General features: G+C 37.2%; 1 protein-coding gene across 6 annotated transcripts in view; it reads right to left on the reverse strand.

The window, feature by feature from the left end:
- Positions 1-23418, reverse strand: part of LOC127447620 (tensin-1-like) — a 363293-nt gene that overhangs the window by 124722 nt on the left and 215153 nt on the right. For all 6 annotated transcript variants that reach the window (XM_051709554.1, XM_051709553.1, XM_051709551.1 and 3 more), the window contains one exon: positions 508-546. In XM_051709554.1, the coding sequence (XP_051565514.1) occupies positions 508-546 (39 nt within the window). The remainder of the gene's footprint in view (positions 1-507; positions 547-23418) is intronic.

Below are 23418 nucleotides of genomic sequence, written 5' to 3' on the forward strand. Positions count from 1 at the left end.
CAGCAGTGGTGCATACTGTGCCTGCTTTCATTTAAACTTTAACTAGAAAAGGGGTGGATGGAGAGAGGAGGAGAATAAACCAAACTGGTGAAAGCCAAAATTTCCCCAATATGTGCTCCATTTCGAGGACTCTATGTACAACAAGAGACTTTTTAATAGTGTCAGCAGAATAATGAGGGATTCTGGCTTGCATTGCAAGGGTGAGCGTACATATAAGACAGAGGAGACACAATTCAAACCAAAAAAGGAATGTTTGGTACGCTATCGCTCATTCTTCACTATTCCCCCCTGGCTTATTTAGGTCTTGAGAGAACTCTGAACTGAAGAGCTCATGCTTTTATTTCCTTCTTATAAATATTAATGGTTGTGGGATGATACTTTCTGGCCTCCAAAATAGGCAAAAATCTCTTTATTATTAATCTGATTAACAGAGCACACTCTTAGTGATGACTGTTCTAGGAAACGATTAAAAAGGGGGGTTCTCAAAGCAACCATAGACGTTCTTACCAGTTCATAGTTGGCAACAGGTACACAGGAGGATGATACCTGCAAAACAAAGAGAAGACACAGATGTTAGGTCAAATTCTTTGACTTTAAAGACATACTCCAGCAAAAAATGCATAATGAAAATTATGTCATCATTTATTCATCAGCATGTCGTTCCAACCCAATTCTTTCTACTATGATACACAAATAGAGATGTTGGGCAGAATGTCTGAGCTGCTCTTTTCCATATATTGAAAGTGGATGTTGATTTATACTGCAAGACTCCAAAAAGGACAAATAAACACCATTGAAGTATGACAAAAGTATTCCAAATGACTTCTTTTGCTATATTCCGGGTCTTCTAAAGTCATACAATAGTTTTGTATGAGAAGAATAAAGAAAATGTAATTGTTATTCACTGATAATCTTCCCCTTTGCTGTAGCTCTCAAATCTCATTTGCAGTTATGTTGTTCAAAGTCATATGACACACAAGAACTGATGGCGTGTGGTGTCAGTGATGACAAAGCTGACATGATGCTACAACAAGATGCCCTTTTGAATTGACAAAACCACAAATGAGATTTGAGAGCTCTGGTGGAGGGGGAGATTATTAGTGAATAACAGAATAATAAATCTTTCATTTCAGTCTGTTCCTCACACAGTGCTATCATATGGCTTCAGAAGACCTGAAATAAAGCACATGGATCGTATGACTACTTTTAACATACTTTCATTGTGCTTAGAAAGTATAAATAACCTCCACTTTTCTTGTAATGAAAACAGAAGCTGAGATAATTCTGCCTAATATCACCTTTTGTCTTTTACAGAAGAAAGAAAATAATAAAGGGTTGGAACAATTGAGTACTTTTTCTTTAATAAATAATCATGAATTTTTCTCAAATTATATACATTAGTGGCCTAACAAAATATGTAAAAAAAAAAAAAAAAAAAAACATAACATTGTCTCTGGCCATTGGTTCATATTTAAATAAAAAGAATCAAGAACAAAACCAGTGTTAATCTAATTTCAACAGTTTTTCACAGTTTCATAATCAGGATTGAGAAGTCATTTATGTTTAAAGATGATTTGATTTGTCGAAGATCCAGTACAATAGGATTGCTGCCAGTCCACTGCCACAACCAAAATCCTCTAGAAACAAATGAGTTCTGTTCTTCACAAACAGAATGGTGGACCATAATCACTTGCACGAACTGTACTGGGACAAAATTAGATATGAGGAATTAGTGTTATGAGCAAACAGGAAGTCTCCTTCCAGTTTCTCTCTGACTGTGTATGAAAACAAAGGCTTGCTGCCCAGTCTATCAATGACTAAACTGACATATGACGTTGCATGAAGGCACCTCCCAAGTAAATGAATTTCAGACCATAATGTCTAATGCTGTAAAACAAATTTAAGTGAGCTGTCTAAAGATCCCAATGCAAATATTCAATGGCTGCAATGCTTATTTCTCTGTAGAAATTGACATTTATGAATTCATTCACAAAGGAAGCCAAGGATACATCTATGAAGGCATCAAAAACCAAGTTATCCAAAAAATCATTCGGGAGTGTTTTGATGTCTGTGAAGACAGCATTTTGCAGGTTTTGGACACATCCCATGATTGTATGGCTATATGTTCAATAAAGAACATAAGTGTACTGTTTACAAAAAAAGGAAAAAAGAAAGTTGAATGAACTTGAAAATTGAGGTAAAAATTTTCACACAAATAAATTACATTATTTCAACCAAAAATAATTAGCTTGAATGTTTTTCATCTAGTCTTGTTGAATGAACTTTTCTCTTTTTTCATATCCACCATTTAAAATGTGTCAAAAGACAACGTAACTGTTACAGTTCTTAGCTTTCGACCAGTCATTTGTTACTGTAAGTGCACAGTGCCATGACCACATTGTCTCACACAGTGTTTCCCCTTATATGCAGCAGTGGCCAGCACCGCTGCCGAATTACGAGTGCCACTGTTGAGTTTTCACATTTAATATTCTTGACGCAAACATAACGCTTGCCAGCCCCAGTCAGCTGTGAGCTGCGAAAAGGACCCCACCACATTCACACACAAATATACGCACTTACTCACAGTGACGTCACTACATAACACTCGTGCCAAACTCACTTCATTTCATGTAGCCCGCGAGCTCATTTCAGAAACATAGGATGACAGGGGAACACAAGGCTTCACTGACCAATCAGTTAGCACTTTCCTCGTGAATGTTAATAAGACTTCCACTGTCATCTTAACCATATGTTTAGGAGCACATTTTGCTTGTTTCAAAATCAGAATAACAGCGGTACACAAACTATTTATCAACAGGGCTCAATGGATAGAGCAGCGCGAGCGTAGAGCAGGTGCGGTAATTCGCAAACTGGTCTCAACCGAACAGACTATTTTAAATGTGCTTGTGAACCAGTGAGATGTGCGGCGGGGATCGCGAAACCCATTTGAATGCGGCACAGTATTGTCTGTTGCGAAACTTTTATGGTTCGGTGATGTAACTACTTTAAAACAAACAGCCACCACATTCTAAATGGCACTGAAAAGTAAACAGGAGAAAACATAAATTAGAAGGCTTTTCAATTCTCAAATCGCAGCACTTACAAAAATGTACCATGGATTCACTGTAGTAACACTAACTGTATTCACTATGGTAGTTGTGGCAGAAAAAGTTTCTTAATGTATTTAGACTGCTTTTTAATGCCATAGATCTTTATATGGAAACCATAGTTACTAACCACGGTTGTGAGAAGCCATGCATTGTTTTGCCTATGGTTATTAAAACTATGGACACTATGTAAGAACTATGGTACATTTTCATAACTATTTTGGACCAAGCCATCAGTTTTGCATTTGTATAAAATGTGTTCTCTTGTAATGCTCTCTGATTGTAGGAAAATGTCAGTTGTTTTGTTTGCCTTCAGAAATTTCAAGAGATAACTGTAGTTTTATCAGTAGGAGCCTGATGAAAAAAATCTGTAAAGACCCAACTAGTCACAAATAGTCAGAATATTTCAATTTAGCCCAATAAAAATGAGGTGTTCATTTTTTCAACAGATGTTACTGTTAATATCATAATTTTCATCTGCATCCCAACCTCAAAATCAATGCTCTACTGTCAAATGTGCGTTTCAATGCACATAATATGTAATATTATTGGTAATTGCATGGGTGCAACCAAAGCAGGTGCTGGTGCCACATTTTCAACTGGTCCTTTAAGGGCACAAATATACCCTGATGTGGCACAGGCTGAAATTGAGTTTGACATCCCTGTTTCAAGCTATTCACTGACGTGTGTTAATACGGGTTCGGCGTTGCAGGCTTGTAGATGCACGCACAACAGCATCGCTGCTCAAAAAAATCCTAGGGGAACACTGTGACCCACTTTATATTAGGTGGCCATAACTACTATGTACTTAACCATTTGATAAAATGTACTTATTATGTACATACATGTTGTTGCATTGTAACTACATTTACAGTACTTGCATTTAATTACATTTGTAGCTACACTGTTAACTTTACCCCTAACCCAACCCTTACCCCAAAACCTAACTCTAACCCCTAACCCTATCCTTACTCCTAAACCTAACCGCAAATGTGGAAATTTTGCAGAACAACATGTAGTTACACAGTAAATACATATTATTGTATGTATTTAATGTTAGTACATAGTAGTTAAGGCCACCTAATATAAAGTGTCTAAACACTGCTCATATATAGGTGACACAAGAGATTGCATTTTTACAGACTGTGACACTCAACAACCAAAGCAGATGAACTCTAAGCAAATACTTAATTAAACATAACTCAAAGGAGCAACAAACACAACACCACCAGTAAAAATACCACAAAAATAGTAAATATTAAAACATTAATTCACAATTTTTAGTCATGCAGCATTGCATGATCGGAAACGGACAGCAAACGTACACATAGTTTGGCCAACAAAAAATATTTATTTTATGCAAGTGGATTGCATGCAATGAAATTAAGTTGTGGCAAAATGTTCAGGAATTGTGTTGCATCAGATTATTTAAATTAAGTAAATTGAACAAGCTGCAAAGATATATATATTTTTTTTTTAGTGATGTGATTAAAACTATATGTACTACAGTATGCATCAATAATATGTTATTTTGATTCAGAACCTCCAAACTTGTTTATTTCTCACCAAATCTCACTCTTTTGAGGACAAATGTGGTAAATAAATAAAGCCAACCCAATCTGGGTGTCATTTTAAGGACAACTATTTATGAATTCCCAGAGTTCAACCATGTCTTTACAAAATTTGATTCAGATGAAAGTGAGGAATTTGACATGGTCTGGAATCCATCAGCTCTTACCATTTGTTTTGACAGCTGAATATATATATGCGTTCTTTCGAAGCATCTGGCATTTGTGTTAAATTTGCTCGCTTCATTTAATTGCCTGTCTTAATGCAGACGGACCAAGTCAGGTTTCCCGATGTCAGTGTCAGGTTTAGCAATGACCTTGACAAGTTTATGAAAGAGGTACTGAGCCCTAACTAACATTACTAAAAGAGTTTACAGTTTAACAGGCATCCTTGTCCAAGCATCAATATTCCTATTGCTCATACTTAGGGATTTCAAAAAAATCCATAAACCTAGGTATTAAACTTCTTAGTGTAACTCGTCCTTCACTACTGGTGCTACAGACATGAATGATACCTCAAATCTTGTATCATGTTTAGTATGGGTGTGCTATTTTTTTCCTAAGTGATCGAAATTACGATTTCGCCTGGTGGAAGATAAAATGGACAAAAATGTATTTATGTTGAAGAAGGGACCCAAACCATATCTAAGGATCATAATATCTTAGAAATTTGAGGCTCTTTTGACTTGGGCCAATAAGCAACATCCTGGCAAACACCCCAAAATATTCTAGCAACCATCCAAAACACCCTAGCATTGTGGTGGCAACTTTTGAAATGCTAAGCACCATCAGAAAACAAAACAACTAGTTAAAGACCCATCTGGTTTGACAAAGCATTATTTTATTTTTTTTTTCTGTGCTGATGTATCTACAATTGAAAGAGGAAGTTTGGGCGGGACATCTTGAAATAAAATACAAAAAAAATATTGGACATGTTTATTTTTAAATAGCCAATAGCCTTTAGTTTATCACAGCCATGAATCATGATTTGCTGCTGGTTCACTGCTGGGGGAGGGACATTGTCTTTCTAGAAAGCATTTGATTGGACAAAAATCTGTATGGTGCGGCAGGGGTTATCTATATTTTTGGTCCATTTTACTGGGAAGGGAAAGACTGCAAATGTTGAAGACTGGAAATACTGCTGAAATGCATAAATGTGCTAAAAGTGAATTTGGTCAGTGTTTAGGACAAACTAGCAAATAGATGACCACAAAAAATAAAAATAAAAAATAAAAACTTAAATGGACTCAAAGGCACAAAAGATAGTTATCATCCCATCTTTTGTGCCTAAACATTATCAGGCAAAAGTAGAGTGTTCTGTGTTATTCTTTTAAGGGTAAAATGGTCAGTCTTTCACAATATGAACAGAATGTTTTGCTGTTTGATTCTGTCACGGTTCCGGCATTTGTGCGGGCTTGTTTATTTTTCTCTCTCCCTCGTGTCTCACAGGTGGAGCCGGCACACATTATCAGCGTTTCCATGGGAACGCTGATCGTTCCCGGGGAGGTGATAATCATGGCAATGATTTACTCACCCATTCCACCTACTTCTCACTGATTGCACTCCCTACTTATTCCTTGTGTTTTCCCTCTTTCTTTGCCAATTTATTGTTTGCTGTCAAGTGTTAACTGTGCTCTCTCGTTTAGTTGGAGATTGCTTGTGTGTCTGTTGGTTGACTGTCTCTAGAGGTGTGGTTACCTTCCTGTTCGCCTTCGCCTGTATTGTCGCCCAGTTCCCTTGGAGGAGGATTCCTCAGTCTCTACCTGCATGTCAGGGGAGAAACTCGCCTGGGCTTTGCTTCGCACAACAACAGCTTCAATGGGCTCTCTTCGAATTGCTCCTGACTTCCACAATGCACGCACTCATCATACTAACACGCTCATTCCTTAGCCCGCTGAGTGGCTATAGCTTTTGACTCTGCTCATCACTGCAGCCGGTGCCGGGTGCACCTGTCCTTGTTTACAATCTTTGTTGTTAATAAACTCGTTGACTGTTTCCCTCTGCATTTGGGTCCCTTTGTCTCCCCTCACCCTCTGACAGATTCAACTTCAAACTGAAAGTTGTTATTGCAGCTGTGGATCTGGACCTGTAAAGCACTGAAACACTGAAAATCTCTTGCTTTTTCTCACTCAGTGTCTCAGCATCTCTAAACGAACTCCAAACACAAAAGATAGAACAACAGCTATAAACAGAGAAAACGATAAGGGTGAAATTGCAAACCCCAGCTCACTGATATCTCAAAATGTAGTATTTGTTTATCTCTGGATTCTGGATAAGTTGTACAAACATGGACATGCTGTTTTTATAATATTAGATAATACATTTTAATGTCCATATGGCAAATCATATCGAGTGGGGTCTAAAAGTCTGAGACTACACTTAAAATTTGAGATTCAAAATCTTATTTAAACCTGGAAATAAACTTTAAAAAAAAATGTCAAAAGTAACAATTTAAGATTATGCACTATTTAGGTCACCAATCAAATGTAAGCAAATATGTGGTATTAAATGGATAGATCACCCAAAAATTTAAATTCTCTCATTACTTACTCATCCTCATGTTATCCCAGATGTGTATGACTTTATTTCTTCTGCTGGACACAAACAAAGATATTTAGAAGAATATCTCAGCTATGTACGTCTTTACAATGCAAGTGAATGGTGATCAGACCTTTGTAGCTCCAAAAACCACATATATGAAGCATAAAAGTAATCCATATGAATCCAGTGGTTAAAGCCATATCTTCAAAAGTGAAATGATAAGTGTGGGTGAGAAACAGGTCAAAATTTAAGTCCTTTTTTTACTCTAAATCTCCGGTTTCACTTTCAGATGTGAAAGTGAAACTAAACAGGCACCACATGTGGCTTTCAGATGTGAAAGTGAATGTGGAGATTTAGAGTAAAAAAGGACTTAAATTTAGATCCATTTCACACCCACCCTATCATATCACTTCTGAAGATATGGATTTAACCACTGGAGTCATATGGATTAATTTTATGTTTCCTTTATGTGATATTTGGAGCTTCAAAGGTCTGATCACCATTCACTTGCATTGTGAGGACCAACAGAGCTGAGATATTCTTCTAAAAACCCTCATTTGTGTTCAACAGAAGAAAGAAAGCCATACACATCTGACATGGGATGGTCAGTAAATGATTTTGAGATAATTGTCATTTTTGGGTGAACTATCCCTTTAAGCATGTTAACTTTGAAATGCAAATATCAGATTTCTTTGCTTCCATTGAAGCACACAAGATGCTCTTTGGAACATTCTCAAATAATGCTGGATAACATGGATGATCAGGTGTTGCACAAACTTGTGGTGTTCATGCCAGTTTGAGTGAATGTGGATATTAAAGAAAAAGGCGGACATACCAAATACTTAAAAAATCTAAAATATATAATAATACATTTTATTTGTATTGCACCTTTCATACATGAAATGCAGCTCAAAGTGCTTCACAGGTGAGAATATAAAAATAAATCAAAAAGATACAAAATTTAACAATAAAATTGATGAAAATGTTAGGGGAAAAATAATAATAATATTAATAAAAGATGCAAAACTGAATAAAGTGACTAAAAGACATTACATATATTAATCAATGCTATTATTAATAATAAAATTATGTATGATATCAGAAAAGAATGCCAAAACCTCAGACCACACTAGTTGCCTCAAGACTTTTTGACCCCATTGTATCTTGTGTATCTTGCTAAAAAGCTTCCAGATACAACCTGTTTAGAGTCTTAGAGTCTCAGCATAAAATTTTACAGTCTTACATGCAAACCCTGAAACACGTTCCTTTCTATCTTATCTCCATCCAGACCCAATAAGACCACTGTGTCCTTTCATAATACTTAACTGATAAACCAAAATCTCTTCCTAACCTAAGCCAGTCTCAGAGCTCTGTCCTAAGCCTTGCCCAAGTCTCCTATCACAGGCCTGGTTTATCATCACACTGCATTCCATCACCTGGCCTAACTCTGCTTGCAGGCACCTGTCGATGACAGCTCGTCCACCTGCTATCCATAACTAACAAACACCTTATGTTTGCCCTGAGATCTGGCCCGACCCGGCATGCCTTCGTGCCTCTAAAGAATAACAATTGTATTTTTATGAACTAACATTAACCAAGATTAATAAATGCTGTTCAAAAAATGCATTGTTCTTTGTAAGTTCCTACAAGTACCTAATGAGTTTACTAATGTTAACAACTAATTTATTAATGTTAAAATTTTTGTAAAGTGTTACCCAATTTTCTTTAAAATATTTTAATAAAATATATATATATATATATATATATATATATATATATATATATATATATATATATATATATATATATATATATTATGTTTATCACTATGCATCATTTTATTTTACTTTGTGCTTACTTCAGGCAACATTTTTATCATTAGTTTTAAATGTAACATTGAGCAGGATTACATGCACAGTCTTATACCAATCGCGCTTAATAAGCTGACATGTGCGTGGTCATGTAAACACCTTAACCATTTTTTTTTTCTTTATCAGGGTAAGTTCATAATAATATGGCACACATAGATTTTCGCCCATTACCCCCGATCCTGCGTTGCATATTAACACCATCACTGGCGATCTTACCAGTTTATCCAATGTGCACACAAGTTGTGTGCATGCCAGATTATGTTTTGATGTCTAAAGCGGAGAATAACCCGCTGCAACCATAATCACCTGTCACTTTTGATATGTCACTTTGTACTATTATTATAGTATTATATTGTACGCTATATGTTTCCCCATTTCCCGACCCCCACTGTTTGATACTTATTATTATGTGATTGTTTAAGTGTATTGTTCACAGTGTATTAAAGTTTGTTTATTGTCACTTTTTGAGAAATTGCACTACAGACCTGGTGAAACAACATTTAGTTCTACTGTATACTTGTATATGGCTGGAATGACAATAAACTTGAACATGATTTCAAATCTCATGTAAACGTATTTTAATGGCATTTTTGGATTTTTTGAATAAACTGATTTTTGGTTGAAATCAGCATATTGGTGAGCATGTTAACACACTCATTGTGCTGTTTGGTAGAAATTATGTTTCCTTTGATTGGAAAAATAAACAACCTTTTAAGCAATGTGAAAGCAAATACATATATATAAAAATATAAATCAGCAAAAATCGGCAAAAGGCTGAAAAATATGGGCATTGATAATTAATGAACCATATTGCCCTGTTCTAAACAGAAGCGCTGACCTTAATCCAATTAGATGGGTCATATGAGGACATTCATAAAGCAAGAACTTCAGATAGAGCTAAAGTTCAAGCAGGCGTTAAAGCCAAAAGAAGATAGCTTAATAGTGGTTGGTGACATTTAGATACAGACAACAAGCAATCTCAGTCTTTAACGATATGTCATCACATCTCATAAGGAGACGGGTTGAAATGTGACCCCCAGACCCTGATGAGTCAAAACAACAGATTCTGGTCTAGGTATTAACATTGAGGTTAAGTCATGTAAATCATTCGGACACTTTCTGAGCGTTACCTCTGGTTAATGATTCATACAGACTTCTTGAACTTTCAAAAGGTAATAACCGCAAGTCTATTAGAGGGCAAACTCAACTCTAAAAATACCACAGACAGTCATTCTGTGGTTCCCCAAAAAGGTGAGCAAGCCTTTAAAAAGGCGAAGAGTGTAATGTCTACACCACCAAATGACTCTTTTCACTCCCCCATCTGACATATCTCTACCAAAAATATACTCCCACCTAGGGCTGGGTATTGATATAGATTTCCCGATTCGATTCGGATTCACAAGCTCTTTGTTCGATTAAATTCCAATTTTGATTAGATTCGATATTGATTCATATGGGTATATTTTAGTTACAATTTCCCTTTTGCTTGCATATGAAATAAATTCATTCCCAGCTAATGCTGTTAATTATACAGGGGACCTTCTAACTTATATTTTGGGATATAAGAATCGATATCGTTCAAATGAAGATCACAATGCATTGGAAAATCTATATTTTTACCCACTCCTAGTCCCATCCCAAACTTGTGCCATTGGTTGAGCCAAAGTTACCATGTCTGGCTGGTTGTGATGTTCAAATAAACAGAGTAATGTTTTGAAAACACCACTTAGTCACAGGTTTGGAAAGTTGGGACAGGAGAAAGTATTTTAAAGCTGAAGTATGAAACTTTTTTGGTGTTAACATATGTGGCAGACCTCTGCCTCCCCAACTAAGGAGGGAAGCAGGAACCGGAGTGAACAATCAAAAAGACTTTAATAACACAAAAATAAAACTGCTTTTCAGCATAACAAAACAGGTGCGCACACACAAAAACAGCTCCATGTGTCTCTCTCTCGAACTCTCGAACTGGCGTCCCAGGCTCCTCCTTATCTCTCTCCCACTCTCCCGGCAACTCAGCGCTAGGCATCCATCGTCACGGTTCGGCCATGTCCTCCTCCTCGTCACAAAATACTTTCTTGTATTCCAGCTTACTATGCAAAGACCACTATAAGTAAGCCATTCATGGATTCATTTTCTTAAAAGCTGTAAACACTGTAACTGTGTGGCATTATAAAAATTCCTCTGTTTGTTTTGAGCAACATGGGTGTCGAGTGCAGGCAAGACAGAGGAGATGTTATTATGTTGTGAGAGATTTTACCATTCAATATCATTTGTCTGTAACCTCATGCATGGATATAATAAAACAATGATGTGCAGAAACCAGTGTTAGAAACAGTGTCATCATTCTGAGTGAGTTTGATTCATATTTTGATAGATCATTCGTCTTGTTAATGATATGATGTAACTAGCACTGCTGCGGGTTATATAAAACACTCCCTTGCCGAATGTTCTGTTTTACAGGCAAGAGAACTGATTCCTTGTCAAATTAGAATGATATCTTAGTTTTAACTTATCAGTGGTCAGAAGCTATGGCCAGTTGTGCAGTCCACCAATTATGTCGCTGGTGGTGTGAACGGGGCTTAAGGCATTTACAATTGAAGTGAATGGAGTCAGTCCATAAACATTAAAATACACACCGTTATAAAAGTATTGAAATGTTAACATGAATTTAATGAGATAAAACTAGGGATTTACAGCGTTTACCAGATTATAGGCTTAACAGGCGTTACATCGTCATCACATCAAAGTTGTAATACTGGATATAACAACTACATGCATAAGGTTAGTTAGTGATTTTATCACACTACTGCAAAATTATGTTAACATGTATAATGTTTACATCTAGTGACTATACTTATTAAATTGTGTGTATTTTAATGTTTAAGGACTGGCCCCATTCACTTCCATCGAAGTGCCTTACCGTTAACAAATTTTTTGCTATTTTTTTTAAATAAAGGAGGGACAAGTTAAAATAGTTTTCTGTGGTAATAAACATTATGGCACTGGCACACATGCTGTTGGTTGAGCTTAACTTGTATTGAACTCGGAACATTCCTTTAACATCTGCAAAAATGATAAATATTAGGCAAACATACATGACAAATTCACTGTATTCACTTGTAAGAAAATAACGTCCTCAGGAATACTGCAGGACATCTGTTTTACTCAGTTCTCTTAGTGTCTGTTATTGGATGAATCTCACAAAACTTGTCACGAACATACCCATATTTCACCCCAAATCAAATAAAGAAAACAATAAATCATTGTTTGTCCTATTACTGCTACAGAGTATAACGGATCATTTTATGCACACCACGGTCATAAAAAAGTGCCCCTGAGACCCCTGTGTCCATTTTTATTTATTACAAGTCTATATCCTACGGGCCAATCAGAGTCTGTAACAAAACATGCTAGAACTGTTGAATGCTGACAAAGTTCCTTCTGTCTAGAAATGATTTATTCAGGTGAAGGGTTGTATGTGTTTTGTTCCATGCCATGTTTGTTCTTGTTTCCTTGTCATGTGATCATGTGGACCCCTGGTCATGTGATTTCATGTTTCCCTCCATGTTCATGTGTCTTGTTTTCATTGGTTTATTGTCTAGTTACCTTGTTATCAGTTCTGTCATGTCATTGGTTATCATTGTCATGTTTCTCCCTTGTCCATGTATTTAAGCCTCATGTTTGCCATTGTCCATTGGTATCGTTTGTGTAACGTCGTGTTTTTTTTTTATGCCAAGTTCACAGTCAAGTCATGTTATGTCAAGTCAAGTTCATGTTTATGTTTTGTTCAAGTCAAGTTTAGTCAAGTTCATGTTTTTGTTTTGTTCACGTTTGGACTTATGGTTTTTTGGATATCAAGTTTGTAAATAAAACTGCACCTGGGTTCATCACACATCATCGTCTCTTTGTTTACCTTGTTGACAGCCAACGTTACAGAATACCTGACCGCAAAATGAACCCAGCAGTTCAGCTTCTTCATTTACGTCAAGGGAATCGTCCCCTGGAGGAATATGTAGAGGACATTTGTGCTCTGGCCAGCAGGGTCGATTTTAATGAAGTCGCCCTCAAGGACATTTTCCGGGTGGGACTGAATGAGCCAATCTCTTCCCTGATGCCTGGTGGTTGCAGTCCCCTCAATCTGGCTCAGTATATCGACCTTGCCCTGCAGATCATTTGTTCTACGTTCACTGTGGGGGAGGCGGATGCCAAGCCCGCGTCCCACGTCATGGCCACCAAGCCCGAGTCCCACGTCATGGCCGCCAAGCCCGAGTCCCACGTCATGGCCACCAAGCCCGAGTTCCTCGTCATGGTTGCTGAGCTAGCACCATCTATTGCCCCGGATCCTGTGTCTGCTCCATGCCATGGCACAGCAATGCCTCAGCCTGCTCCATGCCATGTCACAGCAATGCCTCAGCCTGCTCCATGCCATGTCCCTGCAACGCTTCAGCCTGCTCCATGCCATGTCACAGCCACGCCTGAGCCTGCTCCATGCCATGTCACAGCCACGCCTCAGTCTGCTCCATGCCATGTCACAGCCACGCCTGAGCCTGCTCCATGCCATGTCACAACCACGCCTGAGCCTGCTCCATGCCATTTCACAGCCGCACCTGAGCCTGCTCCATGCAATGTCTCAGGCTCACCTCTGGTCAACGAGCCAACACCCAAGCCTGCCATGGTCAACGAGCCAACGCCCACGTCTGCCACGGCCAAGGAACCAGCGTTGCAAGCCTCATCCATCCCAGAGCCAGCGTTGCAAACCTCGTCCATTCCAGAGCCATCTCTCACTAGGCTATTTGAGTTGGAATTGGTTCCCGCCCTTGTGTCCACACTGAGTTCTCCTGATCAGCCGGTTCCCCCTAAGCCACTGGCTCGATCATCGCCCTCTGAGATATCCCAGACACGGAGAACTTTTGAACCTCCACCAAGACCCTCCGCCTTGGCCTATCAATCCCTCGACATCACCTTGGCTCTACGTTCCCTCGGCTCCACCGCGGTCCTTCAGCCTGTCGGCTTTACCGGGGTCCCTCTTCCCTCCAGCTCCTCCTTGGTCTGTCGGACACCTGGCTCCGCCTTGGCTCTCCAATCCTCTGGCTATGCCTCGTCTCTCTGATCCTTCAGCTCCACCGGGGACCTCCTTCCCTACAGCTCCGCCTTGGTCCTCAGCCCCACCGGCTCCGCCTCAGTCTTCCGATCCCCCAGCTCCACCTTGCTCCTCCGAATATCCGGCGCCACCTTGGTCCTCCCTGCCTCCGGCTCCAACCTGGCCCTTCAAGTCTTCGGCTACTCTCCGGGTATCCAGTTCTCCATGGTTTCACCCCTCGAGTCTCTCACGGCTCTGCCTTCCATGGCTCTGACCCTCAAGCCTCTCAGGGCTCCGCCCTGGTCTCATGCTCCACGCCATGTTTTCACCAGACCAGAGCCAAAGATCTGCTGCACTGTATTAAAAAAAACAAAGTATATATATATATATATATATATATATATATACAGTTGTGCTCAAAACTTTGCATACCCTTGGAGAATTGGTAATATATGTACCTTTTTTAAAGAAAAAATTAGTGAGCAGGCAAAACACATTTCTTTTATTTGTTATGGGATTCATATTCAATTGTAGGTTATAACAGAATGGCACAACCATAAAACAAAACATGGCAACAAAGAAAAAATGAAATGACCCCTGTTCAAAAGTCTGCATACCCTTAGTTCTTAATACTGTGTATTGCCCCCTTTAGCATCAATTGCAGCATGCAGTCTTTTGTAATAGTTGTCTATGAGGCCCCAAATTCTTGTATGTGTTATAGTTGCCCATTTGTCTTGGCAAAATGCCTCCAGGTCATTCAAAGTCTTTGGTCGTCTTGCATGAACCGCATGTTTGAGATCTCCCCAGAGTGGCTCAATGATATTAGGGTCAGGAGACTGTGATGGCCACTCCAGAACCTTCACCTTTTTCTGCTGTAACCACTGGAGGGTCAACTTGGCCTTGTGCTTAGGGTCATTGTTGTGCTGGAAAGTCCAAGAGCGTCCCATGCGCAGCTTTCGTGCAGAAGAATGCAAATTGTCTGCCAGTATTTTCTGATAACATGCTGCATTCATCTTGCCATCAATTTTCACAAGATTCCACATGCCTTTAGAGCTCACACACCCCCAAAACATCAGTGAGCCACCAACATGCTTCACATTGGGGATGGTATTCTTTTCACTATAGGCCTTGTTGACCCCTCTCCAAACATAGCACTTATGGTTGTGACCATAAAGCTCTATTTTGGTCTCGTCACTCTAAATTGTTCCAGAAGCTATGAGGCGTGTCAAGGTGTTGTCTGGCATATTGTAACCGGGCTTTTTTGTGGCATTGGCGCAGTAAAGGCTTCTTTCTGGCAAAAGCGTTTTTGTTCAAGTATCGTCGTATTGTGCTCCTTGAAACAACCACACCATCTTTTTCCAGAGCAGCCTGTATTTCTCCTGAGGTTACCTGTGGGTTTTTCTTTGTATCCCGAACAATTCTTCTGGCAGTTGTGGCTGAAATCTTTCTTGGTCTACCTGACCTTGGCTTGGTATCAAGAGATCCCCAAATTTTCCACTTCTTAATAAGTGATTGAACAGTACTGACTGGCATTTTCAAGGCTTTGGATATCTTTTTATATCCTTTTCCATCTTTATAAAGTTCCATTACCTTGTTACGCAGGTCTTTTGACAGTTCTTTTCTGCTCCCCATGGCTCAGTATCTAGCCTGCTCAGTGTATCCACATGAGAGCTAACAAACTCATTGACTATTTATACACAGACACTAACTGCAATTTAAAAAGCCACAGGTGTGGGAAATTAACTTTTATTTGCCATTTAAATCTGTGTGTGTCACCTTGTTGTTTGTAACAAGGTCAAACATTCAAGGGTATGTAAACTTTTGATCAGGGCCATTTGGGTGATTTCTGTTATCATTATGATTTAAAAAGGAGCCAAACAACTATGTGATGATAAATGGCTTCTTATGATCACTATCCTTAAATAAAAGACAGTTTTTTGCATGATCAGTCATATTTTTAAAATCAATGCCAAAATTTGACAATTTCTGCCAGGGTATGCAAACTTTTGAGCACAACTGTGTATATAATTCTGCTACATTTACGGTAAAATACCGGCAGATGTGGTTGCCAGAAATTTACTGTAAAAAAATAAAAAAATAAAAATAAGGTGACCATGTTTCAGGCTTGATGTCTGTACATATTTACGGTTCACTACTATTTATATTTTTAAATGATATAAACTTAAAGTGCACCCAGTAACTTTTTGTCTTTGTGTCATCTTGGACTTACACTGACACCTAGTGGCTTGGATGCAGCATCATTTAAAATGAATAATTTTCAGTTTCAGATGCCATTGTAGAAATGTAGTATTCACAGTCAGCCATGATTACTTTTTTCAATGAGTGAAAGTGTCAAATAACAGGACGGTTACTGAGATTGAGTGAGTAGTATTCGGCTGGTCTTGTGATTCAAACATGGCAGCCCCTATGTGCGGATCCTCTCCATGCAGAATAAAACAGCTTTTATAAGGTTATTGATATGACTGAAGTCTTCATTTTATTGTGAGTGGCCATGATCTCCTACATGTATTGCAAAATTACAATTCATGTCTTTGAGTTAAACGTTTTTAATGAGGAAAAAATTACTGATTGCACCTTTAATATACTAACCTTCTGGAACTATAAAATTCTGCTTCTCACTTTAAAATGTATTGTTAATCACCTTAGTAACTACAAAAGGCCACACAATGACTTAAAATTCATCAAGAGTGGCCCTTTCAGGAGCAATAATTTATATACATAGTGCACAGTGTCACACACCCAAACACAAAATGCCTTTAGGGTAACACATGTGACACTAAAATAATGCAATAAACAGTAACTGAACTACATAAAATAGCATTTTTACATTCTTTTATCTTTACAATTACAGGCATTTAAACGGCAAATGTAAGGCTGCGCTCTTAATAATCACACCTAAATGTAATATTTTTTTTGAACCACAATGACTTGGACAGATAAGACAATCAATATTACATGTCTAAAATTGAAATTAAATAAAAGAAAAACATATCAACAGTTTTATCTGACAACCAGATGTACAGCTGTTTTTTTTTTTTTTGTTAATTTTTTTTCTGTCTTGTACGTTCAATTTCAAGCTTTTTCTTGTTTGTCTTTGCGATGACTAATCAGCTGTGCCAGATCAGGGTGCTTCTGGGGTGGAGAGGGGGGAGCTACACAAAAAAAAAAAAAAAAAAAAAACTTTCCAAACTTCTTGGCTGGCATGTTGGTAACACAAAGCCAAGTGTACTCTTTGTGTGGAAAAAAGAGAGGAACAAAGATAGTGAAGCAAAGAGACTGAATGTGTGCTGATAACATTAGAAGGTACAAATGAATATTATATAATGAGCAGTAATTGCATTTTCACATTCCTCGCATGCTTGTGTTAACAAGATTAAACTGAGATCTGTTGCTTCCAGACAGCAGCCCGTATCACATGTACTGGGAGGAGAACTGAAGAAAGAAAATAATACAGGGTCGGAACAACAGGAAGGTGAGAAAATCTTGAACTAACCTTTAACTATTCACTAAAATAAAGTTTGGGAAATAGAGTTATTTGTTGTGAGAACAAGAATGGATCCCACACTGAACTCAAAACATATGGTTAAACACACAGTATTTTCTACAAGCTCTGTCATGTGTATCCAAGAAGATGGAATATTTGCATTTGGCACCAAAGAACCATGGGGGACGAGGGAGGTAGAGACAGAAGGAGAGAGAGAGAGATTTTTGGTTGTAAACAAAGGCATCTGTCCAGGTGCTCGCTTTAAAACTCAACTAGGGTTTGCTGCTTGAGTGACATGTTTACATTCTGCTATCTGTATTTTCCCCCCTTGCACTCTTTCTTTTTCTACAATCATGTTCTCCTACTCTATCACATGAATGTTTACAGTACATGCTTGCTTGTCCAAGAAGACCTGAGATGTATGATGCGTTTAAAGACCAAATAAAGTCAATTAAAGGAATATTCCGGGATCAATACAAGTTAAGCTCAGTCAACAGCATGTGTGACATAATGTTGATTACCACCAAAAATTACTTTGACTCCGTTTCTTTATATATATATATATATATAAATAAAATAAAAATAAATAAAAAAATCGAGGTTACAGTGAGGCACATACAAAGGAAGTAAATATGGCTAATTTTTGGAAGGTTTAAATAAACAAATGTAAAGCTTATAATTTTATAAAAGCACTTACATAAATTAATCTGTTAAAACGCATGTATTATTTGAGCTGTAATGTTGTTTAAAACAAAATGTGTACAGTCATTTTAGGGTTTGTTGACATCATCATGGCAACAAAATTGAATTTGTTTCACTTTACACAAAAATGGTTAGTAAGCGATTTTATCACACTTAAATCATGTTAACATGCATATTGTTTATGTATTGTGGCTATACTTTTGAAACAGTGAGTATTTCAACATTTACGGATTAGCCCCATTCACTTCCATTGTAAGTGCCTCACTGTAACCCTGATTTTTGCTTTTTTTAAAGAAAAGGAGAGGCAAGTCAAAAAGATTTTTTTTTATTATTTATTATCGATATTATGCCACACATGCTGTCGACTGAGCTGTTGTATTGAACCTGGAATATTCCTTTAATTTCAGTAAATTTAAGAAAAGGGATCCCACACCCTTTGACGAACACATTACCATGACTTTTCGAATCATTCATTAACACTGGAGGATTTTTAAAAATACTTTTATAGAGAATGCTCTCACAAAGAGCAATTTCAATTTTTTGTATTTATTTTTTTTTTTGAGTTGAGCATAACTACAAACTCTATTGACACTGGAGAAATTACCATGACTTTTTAGGACTTTATTGACTTTTCCAAGCCTGAAAATCCAAGTTTTAAATTACACTGACATTTTGAAATAGGAAATAATCAACAAGAAATAATTGCAGGGAAGAGCTTGATTTTATCCATCAGCAATTGGTTGGATTGTGAAGAGCGGTTGTTACATACTAAAATGGAGCCAGGTGTTTGAAAAAGAGGGATGTGTTACTTCAGCCAAGTACTTTTTGATAATACTGATAACAGTTCGCAAACAGAGAATGGCCAGACTGGTTTGAACTGACAAAGTCTACGGTAACTCAGATAACCACTCTGTACAATTGTGGTGAGAAGAACATAATCTCAGAATGCTATTCTGAGATGCGGGCTGGCGCTGTTTTGGAGGCACGAGGGGGACCTACAGAATATTAGGCAGGTGGTTTTAATGTTGTGGCTGATCGGTATATTTAAAATCATTTTAAAGACTGCACAAAGTATGGAGGGCCAAATTACTCAAAACTAAATTATTAAATACATATTGAAATGTTTAAATAAATTATTAAATACACAGAGAATTATTTAAATGTATCATTAAATGAATAAATAAATATGTAAATAAATCTTTAAAATCTTTAAAAATAATGAATTAATTCAATGCATCATTAAATTATTATATAAATATTTAAAAATCATATACATAGTGAATTAATTAAATGCATATTAAATTGGTAAATAAAGTATCTCCCATGTATTTCATTTCAGCACTTGCTTTGAATCAATTTCATTTAAACAATAGCTCTCTGCCCCCCATTTCATTTAAGAGCTTGCTTTGGGATATTTTTCATTCAAGCAAGAGCATTACTGGCACACCAATCAAAGCAGGTGGGTATCATCAGCACTCCTTTGAGATTTTCTCATTGGCTCAGAACGTCTGCAGTCCAAAGTAATCGAGAGTGCGAAACGCGCAAAGTTTGATGAAGAGTGAAGAAGAAACATATATGTATATTATGAATACAAATTTTTTATTTTTTATTTGGAGAAACAAAAGCGTGCAACAATGAATTATGCAAACTAAGACTAGTAACATTCATTAAAGGGATTGTTCACCCAAAAATTTAAATTCTCTCATCATTTACTCACTTTCATGCCATCCCAAATGTGTCAACGTTTTTTCTTCTGCTGAACACAAACAAAGATTTTTAAAAGAATATTTCAGCTCTGTTCGACCATACAATACTAGTGAATGGTGGCCAGAACTTTGAAGGTCCAAAAGGCATATACAGGCAGCATACAAGTAATCCATAAGACTCCAGTGGTTTAATGTAATGTCTTCAAAAGTAATCACTTTGGGTGAGAAACAGATCAATACATCAATCCATTTTTTACAATAAATCTCCACTTTCGCTTTCAGAATGTGAAAGTGAAAGTGGAGATTTATAATGCAAAATTACTTAAACATTGATCTGTTTCTCACCCACACCTATCATATCATTTCTGAAGATATGGATTTAACAACTGGAGTCTTACAGATTACATTTTATGCTGTTTTATGTGCTTTTTTGAGCATCAAAGTTCTAGCCACCATTCACTTGCATTGTATGGAACAACAGAGCTGAAATATTCTTCTAAAAATCTTTGTTTGTATTCAGCAGAAGAAAGAAAGTCATACATATCTGGGATGGCATGAAAGTGAGTAAATGATGAGAGAATTTTTATTTTTAAGCATGTTAACTTTAAAGATTACACACATAAACTGTTTGCTTATAATTTCAGAAAAGCAACAGCCCAGCCCCCAAGGTAACTAATATTAAGCCATAATGTCTGTTTACAATTCACTAGTTTCACCATGATATAGAGCAATGGAAAAATTGCTCAGCCATTTTCACCAAAACATGAGGACCAGTGAGGCAAATCAAAAGGTTAATCTCCAATCATGAGAGACTTACGAGAAACTAAGGGGTAATTGATTAAACTCAATCCCCTTTAAAACAGTGAGGATCAGTTAGAACACAGGAAAATTGTTCCAAATAATGGCCACTCTTTACTGCAAATAAAAATGAATCTGAATGCAATCTACAGCATGATTTGAAATTGTTGATCTTCCAGGCAAACAGTTCGTTATTTGTTTCAGTTAAACCAAAAGGCAGGTTGAAACAAGCCAAAATCTTATTTAACACATAAGATTTGATGAGTTATTGGCCAGAAAAGAGAAAATCTCCTTTACAAGCAGGTGAGGTGGAGTCATAATCCATTCCACTTTAGGATGCGATCCAGATGAGTTATCATCTGTCCTGCCTCAACGCAACAATTATGAGTGATATATTTCTCTCTTACGTGCACAGATCAGCACACTAATCCAAAAGCTACAATTAAGGTAGTACTTAAGGGATGATCTGATTTAAGATTATTCAGCAGGCAAAGCTTTTACACCATTTTACTTTGGATTAATCCATTAAATCTGCATCTAGTTAAGAACAAATGCAATAGTAGTTTTAAAGACAACATTTAACGGCTTTCGCAACTCTGCGAAAAATGACGTATTTACAAAGTGAAACGGGATATTCCACGAGAAATAAAATGGTAACCCTTAAAGTGGTATATTGTGAGGAATATAATGGTTTCTCTATGTTTTGAGATTAAAGGGCTTAATTTTCTATGAAACTGACTCCCCAATCCTTTTTTTTTTTTTTTTTTTTTTTTTGATGATTTATTGAAAAGCTGCAGCAACATTTTGTTCTGAAATTCTTTGATTTCTGATGTCAGAAACCCTAAACATTTACATATAACCAGTTACATTTAGACATCAATGACTTTTATTCTATAGTCAGTAATAAAGAGAAAGTACGAAAGATACTAATCACCAGAATAACTTGAGAAAAGTATAAAACATTCACTAAACCCTTGAATTGTTTCTGGCTGTGTGTAGCACCTGCAGATCCCTCTGAAGAATCCCAGTGTTAGTAACGAGAGACTAACAATATCCCTGATCATTTCAATCTGTTCTTAACTGTTTCAGCGGCACATTTCAACACAAAATGTTTTGTTAAAGAAATATTTCGGGTTCAATACAAGTTAAGCTCAATCAACAGCATTTGTGGCATAATGTTGATTACCACAAAAAATTATATCGACTCGTCCCTCCTTTTCTTAAAAAAAAGAAAAAGGAAAAATCAAGGTTACAATGAGGCACCCCAAGTGAATGGGGGCGCTTTTTGGAGGATTTAAAGGCAGAAATGTGAAGCTTATAATTTTATAAAAGCACTTACATTACATTCATTCTTCTGTTAAAACTTGTGTATTATGTGAGCTGTAACGTTGTTTAAATCCAAAACTTTACAGTCATTTTAGGGTTTGTTGACATTATATCGTAATGGCAATGAAGTTGTAAAATTGGCTATAACTTTACACAGAATAGGTTAGTAAGCGATTATTACACACTAAAATCATGTTAACGTGCATATTGTTTATGTCTTGTGGCTATACTTTTGAAATACTGTGCATTTTAACATTTACAGATTGGCCCCCATTCTCTTCCATTGTAAGTGACTCACTATTTACCGACCAATTTATCGGCTGATATTAGCCTTTCACATATATATCGGTATTGGCGTATATGTTTTCCGATATGCGCAGATATGAATTTTTATTTTTTTTTTCCAGAACATATAATGCAGAAAACAATGCTTTAGAATTGGTGTCATAGCGTAATTTGTCCAGCAGAGCGCGCTCCGTCTCCACTGTTTACAGAGCTGAGCTGACGGTGGTTCTGGTGACGGTGGTTCTGCAGACAGTGCGGAGTTAAGTGGTGTCTTCATGGTAAGTTGTTAAATAGTTTGTGAAATACATACTGGAAAGTTAAACAATGACCCCATCATTTTCACTTTTCAATATAATTAATATAATGTTAACCCTGTCCCTGATAACCATGTCACTCATGTTTATCAAATCTGTTTGTTATGTTAGCCAGCTATAGTTTGTCAGTGCACTCAGTAATGTAGCAGATTGAAAGGTAAACATCAGAGCATCTTTTTGCAGCTCAGCAGACAATGGTGTGATGGTGGATTGCAGAGGAACAAAAACCATAAATGCAAGGTATGCAATGCATAGGGGCTCTATGTAAAGGGGGGCGCCAGCGGCTCACTAAAGGTGGTGCAAGCGGCTTCCTCGACCCCTTATTCTTTATTTTCTCAGTGTTCATTTCTAGAATTGGTTGACAATGTATAAAAATAATGTCAAATATACTTTGATAAAAATATTGTTTAATAAAGCAGCCTTCTGAGTACCTTTGCATAGTCAAATCGGTGCAAAATTGGTGCACAATCCACATAGAAAAGGTCTGTTTTCATTCCAGTGCAAAAATTAACTATATCGGCCACCATATTGGTAATCAGTGAATTTTCCCCCTCTAAAATCAGTATCAGCCTCAAAAATCCCATATTGGTCGGGCTCTACTCACTACAACCCAGA

The sequence above is a fragment of the Myxocyprinus asiaticus genome, chromosome 10, assembly GCF_019703515.2.
Source record: "Myxocyprinus asiaticus isolate MX2 ecotype Aquarium Trade chromosome 10, UBuf_Myxa_2, whole genome shotgun sequence".
Classification (NCBI taxonomy): Eukaryota; Metazoa; Chordata; class Actinopteri; order Cypriniformes; family Catostomidae; genus Myxocyprinus; species Myxocyprinus asiaticus.